The 14,171-nt window shown below is 47.8% G+C and overlaps 1 protein-coding gene across 1 annotated transcript in view; it reads left to right on the forward strand.

Annotated features, from left to right (window-relative positions):
* LOC115333824 (sodium/hydrogen exchanger 2-like) overlaps positions 1-14,171 on the forward strand; it is a 31,166-nt gene that overhangs the window by 13,927 nt on the left and 3,068 nt on the right. Inside the window, exons 6-11 of the mRNA XM_029997301.2 lie at positions 3,052-3,141; positions 5,043-5,113; positions 6,285-6,449; positions 7,143-7,257; positions 8,583-8,717; positions 13,181-13,247. Coding sequence (XP_029853161.1) covers positions 3,052-3,141; positions 5,043-5,113; positions 6,285-6,449; positions 7,143-7,257; positions 8,583-8,717; positions 13,181-13,247 — 643 coding nt within the window. The remainder of the gene's footprint in view (positions 1-3,051; positions 3,142-5,042; positions 5,114-6,284; positions 6,450-7,142; positions 7,258-8,582; positions 8,718-13,180; positions 13,248-14,171) is intronic.

Here is a 14,171-nt window from a genome sequence, read left to right on the forward strand (position 1 = left end):
CTTGCTGAAGCAAGTGGGATGGGGGTCTGGGAAAGACACCGTAAAGAAAAACTCCCCGGGAGCTCCTGCTCAAGGGCGTGAGGTCGGTGCGGAGCTGCTGAGCCGGGGCTGCCCACCTCCTGCCCTCGGACGGAGGGAGCAGAGCCGCTGCGGAGGCTGTGGGCGATGGTGGGTCACGGTGACAGCTGCCCACTGGCTCCATGGCTGGGCATCACCCCGCAAGAGCAAGGTCCTTCCACTTGGCCTCCCTGACCCCCTCAGGTGGGGGTGTTGGGCAACGTGGAGGGTTGGGGTTGACTCTCCGCTTCCCCGCGTCCGCCTAATCCACATCACGAGCTGAAAAAATGGTCAACGAGTCCGACGTGCCGATGGGCTCGGAGCCGAGACCCGCGGGGCAGCTGGACTGGGGGCAGTTTTCAGCCTGAAAGGAGAGAGCAGGGGCCAGGGGTGGGGGGAGCGTACTTAGGCGGAGGTTGACAAGTTTTAAGATGCAAATGCGGGTCAGAAATTGAAAAGATACGGTCACTAGGCACGTCCGCTCATGCAGAGACGCTCTTGAGTCTCAGACAAAGGTTGTTCTAAGGCAGCAGCTCCATTCTGCCGAGGCTTCGGAAAATCCTTCCCAGGACCGGGAAAAGGGCTTTTGTGTAAACTCAAAGCTCAACTGGTGATGTCATCCCCATGCAAAAGGGTGAGAGTTAAACAGGGTCCCCCGTGGGTACGTGTCGGCAGGGCGACCCCTTGACCTTCAGCCATTCAGCGGGAACATAGCATCTATAAAAACAGACTTTGCTCAGGCTCCAGATACCTGCAGTATTGTGTAGCTGAGGCCACCACGAGAACAGGGGCGGAAAAAAAAGGAAACTTGCTGAAAAGCTGAACTGGAAAGATATTACTGTAGCTCAGCACAGAAAACGTAGGTAAATAAAACAGAAGCAGGTATTAAGATGAACCTTCAGAAACCTGGCTTTGCAAAGGAGTCCTACAGCTTCTGAAGACTGTGGCACTGCTGCCAGCCACGTCGATGGATGCAGGATTGAAGAGTGACCATCTTTAATATCCCAGCTTCTTGCATGGTGCATGTCACGTTGGGTGGAAAGGACAAGTGAAATATTGGCTACAAAACAGCTTCTGTGGATAGTGGATTCTTTTGTTGTTGTTGTTTTGTGCGATAAGTTTTCTTTATGTTGACAGTGATATCAATACAGGCTTCGTGGGGGGTGTCTGTGTTCAGATAGGACAGAAGCTAGGGGAGAGATGATTTGGGCTCCTTTAAGTTGGTAAAAGCCAGCAAGGCATCTTGTCAGAGCACAAACCTACTTCATTTTCTTGGAAATCCTGACCATGCTGTCTGAAAGGCCTCATGCTGCACAGACTAATGACCAATGTGTAAGCAGTTGGGCTTGTCCATACATGGGTCTATCAGTGCATTACACAACCCAGGAAACTCATCTATTTTGGCCTAACTCAGTTACATAAGGCTCTTCCCACAACAAGCCTGGTTAATAATTTTGAGAAGGTCGACTGAGCAGTTGTCAAGTCCTCAGCTCTTCCAAGCAGGCCTGGATATGTGCCACGTAGACCAGAAAGTCCTCCAAGGAGCTGTGGGCTTGTCTGGAATGTCACAAAAAGCCCTCATTGTTCTGCCTTTCAGTGCGGTTTAAAAATGAAATACCATGTTCTCCATTTGAAGTTCACTCTCTCAGTCTATTGGCCGCTGACCCCTTCCATGAAATTGTTAGCAAATATAATAATTGTGAAGAGGATTTTTTGTTTGTTTGTTTGCTGCCTACACTGACCCATTAACTACTGGATCGCTGGCGGAAGAAAAACTTTGTGTGAGCCATGATAAAGCCATCAGCATTGGGTGATGCACTCCAGATGAGTTATCCCTGGGGGGTGGAGGAGCATCACAGGGGACTACAGGTGTGTTGTGAAATGATACGTGGCCTGAAATGACACGTGGGATTCCCACAATGCTCCCAAGGTCAGGAAGGGCCAAAGGAATCCAGGTGTTTCTAAATTTAGGATTCCTGGTCACAAAACTCCAAAATGCCACTTTAAAATGAAAACAAATGCAGCTGATTATCCAGTGAAGGCAAGAGACCAAACTGCTTAGTCTCTACTTAATTTTTGTAATATCTGTTATTTCTGAATTTTTGAGTTTTGTTATTTGCTCTGAATAGCGATGCATTTTTTTTTATTGCTATTAGTTATTAAAATGACACATTAATTGTTTCTGTAATTAAAAATGTGTTCAACTGTCCTCTGTGCCAGCATTTGTGACATTCAGAAGTCATAAACATCAACTACTCCATCATTTTTGCTGTAAACATGTCCTAGAAAAGTCATTTTGTACCAAAGCCAGACTAAGAAACGCATCGCAGCAGCATTTTAGAAGTTCTCTCATGAGGCTTAAAGGACATTAAAACTCTTCCCTTGACCCTTCCCACCAGGTGGATACTTTGATTAGTAAACTTAGCCACCGACTGGCCACCAAAGATCATTGGAGTAATGATCCGTGACATATAATACTCAAAAAGTTAGCAGACAAATGCTGGCGGAGGCTGCATGCTGTGAAATCTCAAGGACTGTCATCGTTTCAGGCATTTGAATTTTGAATGTTTCAAGCCCCTTTCCATCTGGTAGGCTACAAGCAATAGTAAGCCACAGGCTTGACCTTGAAATTATTGGTTGGCGTTTTGTGGTCTTTGAGATGCCAGATGAGGAGAGCGGCCCTCTCTGCCTACCCCCCGCCTGGAGCCTGCACGTGAGCTCCCTTTGACAGGCTACTACCACGAGCAAACAAAATATTTGGCTTATAGTTGGGAGAACAGAGTTTCTAGCGTTGTCGAAGCTTCGCAGATTTTATCATGCTAATAAAACTGAGCAGATGAGAGGGGCCTAGCTCAAACAGCAGGTCTTGTTCTGGCAAAGAACGAGGTAGCTGTGGCTCCTACCCACGCTGGTGATTTTTGTTCCAGTGCCGGTACCACTCAGAACAGTTGATGCAAAGAAAGGCTGATTTTTGTCTTTGTGGTTATGCTGCAGGGAATGACCATCCGTCCTCTCGTTGACTTGTTGGCTGTCAAGAGGGAAAGGGAGAGTGCTCCCACAGTGGGAGAGCAGATCCATATTCGGGTAAGTGATGCATCCATCAACACACGGCCAGAGCTTTCCAATACGCTTTGCCAATGCGGTGTGCCTCCAGGGACTCTACAGCCCTGCAATTGTACCTGAATCCTCTGCAGGTCAGTCCCTTTCCAGTTTTAAAGCGTTATGCGGCTTCCTAACCGTGGGTTATTATTTATGTTGGAATAGCACCCATCACCACCATCGGTTTGGATATTTTTGCAAAAAAAAAAAATTTAGAAAAGGGAGGGTAAGGTTAGCACTATATTGGAGGGAACCACTGGAAGTGCCCCATCCCTGGCAGTGTTCAAGGCCAGGTTGGATGGGGCTTGGAGCAACCTGGTCTGGTGGAAGGTGTCCCTGCCCAGGGCAGGGGGGTTGGAGCTGGATGATCTTTAAGGTCCCTTCCAACCCAAACTGTTCCATGATTCTAAGTCCATAATCCAAAGGTGGAATTTAGTTCACCTTGCTCTCGCCATCCAAATATATGCTTTTCTAGTTACGGAGGACTTCTTTAGAGAGGGGGGCAGCTCCATGAGAAAGCAGGGTGTTCTGCACACCTAGCTGAGGCTTTGTGTTTGCATCTGCATCCAATGTAAAATTATGTTTCTAAATCTAATTGTTTATGCCCAGTCACATTCCCGTGGGTATAGCTCCTTTGGGAATATTTTTGTCTTCATTTTGGGTGGCTAGATATAAAGACATTAGGTCTGAGGACATTTATAAAAACTGTTTGGCATCCTCACAATTAGGTTGTATTACAGGGCTTTGTCTAAGGTTAACAGAACAGTTCAATAGGCTGAAGAGTCTTTTCCTATCATCAACAGAGACTATTTTCTTCTTTTGTTAGTGTGTGAATAGTACATCATCCCTGGAAATGTATTTATTAGGAAATGTGAGCTGAAAATGGCTATGTACCAATTAAGTGAAGTAGAGAAGGTAACAATGCAGATAGTTGGAAATCAGGGACCCAGAAGCAGCTTTCTTCCTCAAATTTGTTTCTCCATCTGGATAGTCGGGACATTGTTGCTCGCAAAAGTGATGATCCGGGTGGTGGTGGTGGTGTGTGTGGCATTTGCTGGTCCTCACACCATACAGCTGCTGATACAATGTGAGGACTCTGAACCTGTACCAGGCTGCAGGGCCGAGTGAACCGCTCTGAAATTTTTCTGCTTCTGACCCCACAAAATTTTTTTTGAAAAATGAGAGCTGGAGGAAGCTTCAGGGACACTGGTACCTGAGTGCGGAGGGGCATTGACCTGCAGTAGAGCAGAGCCCTCTCCCAGTTTAGAGGTGCCAGTAGGAGGGAAAACAATTTGGGAAATCACAGAGATTTAACTTCTAGGTGGAAAAATCAACCTGTCTGGAATTTTTAATATAATTTTAAGCAGTAATAATGTTTTTGTATAAGGCACAATATGGCCAATGATTTCATTTCGTGTGGGAAGTGTCTGGGGGAAGGCAGTATTTATTATTCAAGTCAAAGCATCATTTGTACGTTATCTACATCTATATCCTGAAGATACTGATCTCCTGAGACAAATTGGCCTCAAAACCCTCAATATGAGCATTTCCTGCTTTATCAAGGGCCAATATGCAGGACATGCAAGCCATCAGCCATCCTGTACATATCACAACGAGCAGATCCACGTCCCTCAGCGATTATTCTTTGCTCGCACAGACCTGAAAGCAAGCAGCCAAACCACTTATTGTACTCCAGAACCGAGGGATACTCGCGGATGCCTGGATGGGGAATTAGCCTGACATCCCCTCTTCTTGTTTACCGGCGCTGTGTACTGAGCTGAAAGCATCTCCTGTTTTGTCTGCTGGCTTTTGATGTTTGCTGACTGAGTTCATCACGTATGCAATACATGCAACCGGTGTATAGCAAAATCCTCTCTTCTGTTTAGTTCTTGGATCATTTGCTGGCTGGCATTGAAGATATATCTGGACACTGGGGACAGTATTACTGGAAAGACAAGTAAGGATTTGCTGAAATACAACTGTGTACATGTGTAGAAAAAAATGAGGCTGGTTTCTATTCCCTAAGTTTCCACTGTGGGCAGCTGAGCCTTGTTCATCCTTGTGGCACCAGGCAGGTGACAGCGGGGCAGCTTTTCCTTGTCCAAGGCGAGACCAGGTTCTCGGGGCGCTTCCCTGCTTGTACCTGTCGTACTTCAGCCTAAAAAGACTCCTTTCCCTTCTCCTGTTGTGTTTGTCCCTTCTTGGCCAACGAAATCTGCTGGAAATGAAAGGGCCATGCCGGCACGACACACAGCTCGTGTGGCTTCAGGCTGTCCCTGCCTGCGGCGGTGCTGCCCGTGCCCTCCTGCCCGTCTGGCCATGTGGGAGCCGGGGACCCCAACCCAGTGTGTGCCCAAGTAATGGTACAAATGTGAGCTTGCAGCACTCGGAGGGGCAACTGCTTGTTGTGGACTGACAAATTATAGAGGATCTCTACAGCTTTCCGTAGCAAAGTGCTCAATTTTCATTAGGTTCTGGTAGATTGTACGCAAAGGAGATTTTTTTTTTTTTAAATACAAATAACAAAATATACCAATAGCAATCTACCAGGTTTAATTCCTTGGCTGTGCAGATACAGGTGCAGCTAACTTCATGGTAAGGACTCCGATTAATGCAGCTGGCAGGGATTTTCTTAGGAATGCCAGTGCTTGGAAGTGCCACTAGAGGGTATGGGAATCGCTGCTGCTCAGGAGTGTCCTGGCTCCTTGCTAGCAGGTTTGTGAACAGTGTTTGATACCAGCTAGATCTTTCCCAAACGTTGTGCTGCATTTGAGCAGAAAGCGAGAGGAAATGGCTCAAGAGGGAATCTGGAAGTGTTGAAAACTGTTGCATCCCTTGGGGGCTACCGCATGTGCTTGTAGCACTTATAGTAGAGTTCGTGATAAATCTGGTACTTTGGGGAGTTTTTATTGTATTTGGCAAAGTTTTAATATCTTAGCTCAGGTGCTGTAGTGCAGAAATAATTGAGGACTGACCTCTGGGACTGTTAGTTTCTGGAAAGAAGGTAATGGAATATAATGGAATATGGGGCAATCGTGGACTATGAACCTGCTGGCTAGCTCAGGTCCATTTACGTGCTGGGGAGAGGTGGGAGGAGGCTAAGCATGTCTTGTTTTGTTCTCAAACAGATTAGAATATTTCAACAGCAAATACCTGCAGAAGATCCTGCTTCGAGAATACGACCAGCCAAAATCAAGTATCGTGCTTCTCTATGAAAAGCTGGAGCGGAAACACGCCATTGAGCTGGCAGAAGCAGGGCAGCTGGGTCATGCTCCGTCTCATCCATCCTTGCTGTAAGTGCTCCCCTGCGGTTGTCCCCTTTCTGTCACTCCTCCCAACCCTCCCACCGGAGGGAACAGTTATGACAGGCTTTTGCAAACTTCTCTGCCTCCTCTGCTCTTCCCTGCCGGGCTACCCCATGGGAAGGAACAACATAGCTCGGACAAATGCAAAGGAAACACTATTTAAAGATGAGTAGGCGGGTATTAAAAATGATCAGGTGGGTGAGCAATCTACTGGCATTGATGAACAAACAGTTTCTGATCTTGTACATGGAGGCTCACCTGTATTCCTCCCAGAGTTACACAGAAACGGTGCTCTGAAAAAGAGGCTCTTGCACCCTTTTTTGATGGCTTTGCACCATTACGCATGCTGAAGGAACCGACAGTGAGAACGAGCGTCGGCTGAGACAGCAGGGTCAAATATTTGCATGTCAGAATGGCCGTCTCGTCTCTCGCCGATGGTTCTGCCCTGCCACAGCTCCCCACAGCTCTTTTATCTACCAGGGAGCGCGTGAATGGCACCGCTCTGATGCAAATGCCAAACGCCCCTTCCGCGGTGACCTCCATCTGCAAGGATTAGCTGTTGGTCACGTCTGCTGGTGGTGGTGGGATCCGAAAGGGCTGCTGTGAACACTGGGCTTCGGGGATGCACTGGCTGTGCTGCTGTGCATCTTCCAAAATAAGGCGTTCTCATTTTCTTTGCAGCAACAACGACAGGACTGTCAAAATAGACAAAAAATTGGAGGATGCTCTGAATCCGGATGTCCTGGAAAATATACAGGAAATATTGGCAAGGAACCTGTACCGAATAAGGAGAACGGTATAACTCTTCCCTCAATCCGTATTTTAGATGTCCAATAACAAAAGTTATCTCATTTATCCTAACAGCCTGAGCAGATGTTATGAATATTTACATAATTACTAATGATATCTCTTTGTGAGCAGAGAATAGTTGGCTGTGTGAAGCCAGATCCAGTTTCCAAGTCAGTGGCACATTTCTGTTTGCAGCATGACAGCTTTTGAAAGGTTCACCCAGTCAGCCTATAATTTCGTGAAGTATTTTAGGCATCAGTACCCAGAACCAGAAAGGAGAAAGGAGGAGCGCATGGATCTTCAGGCATCAGGTTAGCAGATCCAGCAGTTGCAACAGCTCCTCGTTACCTGCAGGGCAGAGCGGGGATGGGGTTATCCCCATAGGAGAGAGCACAGTCAGTGAGCTGCAAGTAAGAATTAATCTGCAGAGGTTTTAAAGCCGCTCGGCAGTTTTGCCATGAAACTGGTACAACTGGTAAATAACATAGAAACCACTTGCTGTTTACAGAATAACTCATGAATAATCTGTCTGAAGCTTTACACAGCACCTAGGACTGTGCACTGTAATTGCTGTTCACATGGTGATACATGGAGCCTTATCCTTAAAATCCACCTAAGCCTTTGTTTTATGGATTACGCACGAAATACCGAGTCCTTGGGGATGCGGCTGGTGTGGGCAGCTCAGCACAGAGGGATCAACCACCCCCTCCTGTCCCTCTGCTGAGCCAAGAGAAGCAAGCAGATAAGGCTGGGAGGAAACCTATAGAAACAGTGAACAGGATGAAGATGAAGGCATACCTACCTCCTGTTTGCACTTACTCCTGCCTAAATCCAGCCTCGCCCCTTGTAGCGACAGAGTTATCCCAACTCCCACTAATGTTAGCGGGAGATTTAAGTTTGGTTGGTTTAAGGCTTCCGAAGGAGGATGTATGGTTCCTGTTGATTGCATGATTTATATATGAAGGTGGGGCTGGTATAAAATCTTGGAGTGCTGGGCAGAGGCACTGAGGCTGAAGGCGCCTCGAGCAGAGTAGTTGCGCTAGGTCGGCGTGTCACTGGACTGAGAGAGATGCATCTCGGCCTCGTCAGTCAGTGACCGCTTGGGCAATTTTGCGTAAAGAAGCGGAGTTTGGAGTCCCCTCTTCCTTCCTTGGCTCTTTCCCTCCATCCCCACCTCTCATACTTGGGTGGATCAGTTTATCCCCACGACGAGGCAGGGTGGCTACGGGGGGGTGAAGGACCCTGGAAGGATGCGGGCACTAGCGAAGGGATGCGGCTGCGGAGGGAGGGACGGTCCCACCTCCAGCAGCGGTCTTCTGGTGCGACGTGCAGGGGCCGGCGTACAACAGGCACACGCTTCCCGGCGAGACCGAGCCCGTGGAGCACGCCAAGGAGATCCTGATCCTCCGGCACAAGAGCCTGCGGGTGGAAGTGAGCGGAGGCGGCACGGCCAGCTCCAGGAAGGAGGTAAGAGGGAGCAGGGAAGGCTTGGACCTGCAGAGAACCGTGCACGGGCTGCTTTCCCTCTGCAGGTATAACGAGCACTAGGACTAGTGCTGTTTATTGCTGGTGGTATTTCCTTTTAAAGACAAATCTCGTTGCCTTAAATTAAAAAAAAAAAAAAAAAAAAAAAAAAGCGTGTCTCAATTCTAAATTGCATTCCAGTGAGTAGGAAATACCAAGGGGAAAAAAAACCCCACCCAACCAAACTCCTGACAAACAAACGAGCCATCTTGCGTGCAGCACCGTTCGGTGCTTTGTGAACACAGGCTTCCATCCATCCCAGGAAAGTTATTTACTGAGCAAATGTTATTAATAGGGCTTCAGTCTGTAGATCCAGAGGTCTGGTTTTCCCGTGTTTTCTTTTCTGGGAGATTTCATCGAAGGAGGGAATTTGGTTCCCCCATTGTCAGCTGTCCAGATGGACTGTAAATATTTGAAACTCTTTGGTGTTTTTTTTTCCCCCCAACTCTTTTTGCAGGGACAGAAACATTACTGTGAGCTTTCTTATTTATTCTGAAGGCGAGTTCTTTGTTTTTAAAAGCAGCTACGGTTCTGGGCAGACTTGAAGAAAGTAAAATAGAGGGAAGTGTTGCGTACTGGATTCCTGGGAGAACCACTTTGAGTCCAAATTTACTGCTGGCACAGCTCCGTGTCAGTTCCTGTTCTGAATTAGAGGAGAAAAAAGGTAAATACTATGTCTGTGCTGGTGAAGACTTTTGCTGACTTCTTTGGAAAGCAGGGAGAGAAGCTGGACCAACATTTCCCTGTGGAAAGACAAAATGGTCCAGGAACGGTGCATGAGGAGCGGGCTTGGTCTTTTCCGTTTCCCCCATCCTCTGTACCTCTTACTCTAGAGGAAAAGCAATTAACCCTCTGCCCCTGTATTTTGCTCCAACCCCCCCAGGGCAGCAGCAGTAATTGCTGAGCCGTCCCTAAATTTTACCCGCTTCTCTGAATCTTAGGTTTGGATGGTTTGAGCTCGAGCACTGTCCAAGTGCAAACTGTGGTCTCTAATCTGGCCAGCAAGGCTCCATAGCTGAAGAGAACAGAATGACCTTTTAAAAAAGAAATAATTTATCCTCTTTATTTAGATAGTAATTTTCCACGACAGCACAAGAACTCGGGACTGCCGCAGGCTTTCTTCCACTCTGATTTCTTTGTTCAAATGCCAGTCATTGAAGAGCCCACCGAGAACGGCAGTAATGCACCAAATGCCGCCGCTTCTCAGCCCTTCATTCACAGAAAGGTGTTCTGGCTCTTGCAAACAACTTAAAAGATTTAATTTGATCATTTACATGCTGATTGGTACTTACAATTCAAAATAGATAGGCAAGAACATGGCATGTTCCTGTAGAACATTTGGTATAATTAAACTTCAAAAGAACAACATCAAACTAGGGCTGATTTTGAGCACGACGTTACATACTTTAAGGACATTTGATTGTTAACCCTTGCGCTCCTGCTTCGCCCTTCGCTGCTGCTCCCATTAGGTACTGCGGTGCATTTGGTAGAAAATTTAGCACCTTTGGGAAGACCGTTTCTCCTGTTACCTTGAATGCTTACAGCTGGCCTTTCAGAGAACAGAATATTTTGGGGGAATTGCAAAAGCAGTAGAATTCACTCTGTCTCTATACTGACTCATGGATGGGGGCTAATGCCCTATGGGGGTGGCGAACGCTCCTATGGATTATGCAAAATGCCAATTTGATGCTGAATACTGCTGTCTCACAGAAGTCATTTGTTGGTGCTAGTCACACCTCTTTACGGCAGCTACTTCTGCTTTGTGCCAGTCTAAGGGAAGCAGATGTAAATACGGAGAGCTGATTCCAGTGACATCTGTAAGGGTGACTCTAAGCCCAAGAAGCATCCCTCTGCACCCAAAAGGAAAAGCCAGGCGTCTTTTGTGTGATCAGCAGCTTACCTGCTAATGTTTTAGAAGAGCTGCCTCATTCTACTGTGAATAGAAATAAGGCGATACCCAAAAGTGATGGGATAATGTTCTAAAAGAGCCCTGGAATATTAATACGAGGTGGGAGGGTGGGTGAATGCTGTTACTTCACGCTGTAGGAGGACAGATTGCAGAATTTGTCAGCAGAAAGAAGGAACGCTGTGCTAAAAAGTAGATTTCAGCCCATTAAAAGCAGCTTAATATTTTAAATTTTGGGGAAAGAATTAAGCCGCTCAGATTTACTTTCATGCCAAGTTGACAAGCAAATGGCATTTTCCTGTTTAAAAAAAGCAATGAATGAAAAAATGTAGCTAGTTAGTGTTTGAGATTTTTCTAATTGTCAGATACTCCATCTTTTGTAGTCCCAAAGGGTTTGGCCTTCCAGGTTTTGAGTCGGCAAGAAAAAACTAGATGCTCTCATGCCACACATTTTTCTATTCTGCGTTTCACCACGAGATGGAAGCATTACAACTGTGTTTGCAAACCCAACAGGAAATCAAGGAACTGGGAAACAAACTTCAAGCAAAGGGCCACTGAAACCCCTCTGGTGCTGGTGAAACGCCTGCACGTCTTCTATTGCCAGTCTATTTGAAAAAAGCTTTGGCGGTACATTCAATCAGTTAGCTGTTGCGAGCTGAGTGAATAATTAAGAAATCCCTTTGGTTCAGTAGAAACGCTGCTTTTTCTGCTCGCTGGCTGGCTGCATATATATTTTTCTTTTTTAGTGAAGTTGGTTAGTCCTTTGCTATTAAAATATGAAGCTGTTGTAGCTCAGTTAGATTCATCTCATAATTTATTAGGTGCTGGCTGGTCTTTTCCCCCTGTATCAGTCACCGCAGAATAAAGTGTGCATGGAAGAGCACCTTCCTATAGGTCTGGGGCTCCACCAGGCTGGGGAAGAGCCAAGAGCGAAGTTCATCTCACCCGATGGACAACCCATCTCCTTCCGCAGTCGGTGCGGAGAAACCGGTGCCCTCGCCAGGACAGGCACCGGTCCGTGACCAACCCCAGGTTTCGGCCGGGGCGAGTCACTTCTCTCTAACCTGGGTGGCTTTAGGTGCCTTGGGGTTCTCCTGCACTTGAGGTCTCTGCCTTTGCTTTTACAGTCGTGCTGCCTTAGACGCCCCTGCCAAGGAGGGGTTGCAGAGTGAATAGGCAAGGCTGGGAAAAGAGGTAAGAAAAGAACAGTCCTCATCCCTCCCGAGCCAACGGTGCAGGTTAAATGATTTACACCAGGCAGAAAAAAAACCTTGGCAGGCCTACGAGGTGACTTCAGATCTGAATCGTAGCCCAGGGGATTAACTCCAAGACTATCTCTTTCCAGCAGAAAGTTCGCCTTCCTCCGCCTAAGGACAAAATTCCTTCCGAAGGCTGCTGCTTCCTGGAGCTGTGCATCACGCTGGCTCTGAACGCTGTCCGGATTTTGGGCTTGCCTTATTTTAGGCAAGGATCCAACACAGAGTACGCTGGCAGGGCGGTTTCTGAGACCCAGAATAGCTTTTATTTACCACCGAGCACCCAGAAAATCCTTGCACCTGTAGCCAGGCAACTTCGTCCTCTTTTCTTCTGCCAAAACACGAGTACACTCCCCCAGAAGGAGCTTATTTGGAGCTGCCTGTAAGCCATGTGCGTAAATGACATACTGCCTTTGGTAATTATGTCGGAGCCCTTTCATGGAGCATGCTCTGAGAATCGTTAAATGCCCCTGGGAATGGCTTTCCAGGGAGCCGGGCGCTGCTGCTGGAGCTGGGAAGGCATTGTTATTAAAATGGTCAATAAAAGTGCGAACAAGGGATGGAGGGCATCGGTCCTCGTTAGGGGAGGGAGGAGAACGAACCGAAACAAAACAGAAAACTAGGCTGGGAGGTGTCCAGAGTTATTTTGGCAGTCTGGGTTTCTGGATCGAGGTGCCAAATCACAGCTGCGTAAGAGACTTATTCCCAGTTTACAGAAGCACCGAACAATTCAGGCAGCATTGTGCTACCTGATTTTTTTTTTTTTTTTTTCCTCCTCTTTTTTTTTTTTTTTTCCTGAAGGGTGGAGATTAGCACTGGAGTGAAAGGACAGGGAGCTCGTTAGTGCAAGCTCGTTACCTGCCTCCTTGGCCTGCAGCCAAGGTGGGGAAGAGCCAAGGTGAGAAACGTCCATGTGCTGGGGATGGGCTTTGCCTCCCGCACTCGTCCGCCCCGTCCTCCCCGCGCCGGGGCTGCTCCTTCCCATCCTACCTGCCGAATCACTCCTGGAGAGCTCAGACCTCTTCCACCAACTCGAAACAAACCAGTGTCTGTAAATATTTCCTGCCATCTATTCGGTCTATTTTTAGCAATAGTTCTTTTTGTTTTTCTTGGCAAAAGTAAAACAAATGGAAACGGAGTCCTTGGGGATTGCAAATGGCTTGTTTATGAAGCAGGAGTGTCATTAACAGACTCGCTAGCGGTTTTCATAAATGCATTAAAGTACTTTTCTTCCTTAATCGCAGAAGGATGACTCCTACTCGGCGCAGGGCGTCTCTGGCCCGCAGCCCAAGCTGTGCCGTTCCTTCACCGGTAAGCCGGGGAGCCGGTGGCCGCCGGTGGGGATTTCCTACCTCCCTTCCTCACCCTGCCCCATCCCCACGGGATGACCCAGCAGGTGACAGGGGAAGGATGTGCTGAGGTCCACGGCGTGTCCGTTGCGGGGCTGGGATTTGGGAGACAGCCCGGGCGAAGCCTCCCGCCCTCCCTACCTGGCCGCGGGAAGCTTTGGGCTGCGTGTCGCAGGCAGGGCGGCAGGGACGTCGCTCCAACCGCGGCGGACAACGCGGGGTTCCTCAGACGAGCGTCGCGGCCGAGCAGGCAGAGCCGAGAGCCTTCCCGGCCCCGGTGCCCCATCTCAGCCCGACCCGCGAGGAGATCCGGCGTGCGCTGGGATGCACCGCTGGCGGTGAAGGTGCTCCAGGCAGCTACCTGGGGGCAGGTGCTGGGAACCAGCGCAGTGAGAAGCGTGCCCCAGTCCAGGCGTTGGACCGCCGTATTACCTGTGTGCTGCAAGGGGTGCGTGAATTTACCCACAGTTTTTCTTGCCTCCCGTATCCAGCCAGGCAAGCGTTTGAAACTGGTACCGTTCTCCGTATTCCACCAAGCACTAAGTGGTTTGGCGGCAATTGCAGATCATTCTGCCTATGGTGATGCTAATGCATAAACTAAAAACTTATAAAAATGAATGATACTTCAAAACATGAAGTTCGTGCCCAAATGCTTTCCAAAAATTAAGTTTGTTTTTTTTTTTTGCTTGCTAAGTATTATTAAAATGCATTTTGAGTGGCCCATTAGCAGCACTGCCTGTTTTGAATATCTGTTACAGAAAGATCAGTGTCTCAAGACCTCATGTTTTTCTAAGCCCAAGCTCGGTTTTTAGATAACTGAAAGCTTAGTTTTCACACTTAAAAAGAAAGATTTAATATCAATGAAGCCTCACACAAAGTATAGCTG

Source organism: Aquila chrysaetos, chromosome 21 (assembly GCF_900496995.4).
Source record: "Aquila chrysaetos chrysaetos chromosome 21, bAquChr1.4, whole genome shotgun sequence".
Taxonomy (NCBI): Eukaryota; Metazoa; Chordata; class Aves; order Accipitriformes; family Accipitridae; genus Aquila; species Aquila chrysaetos.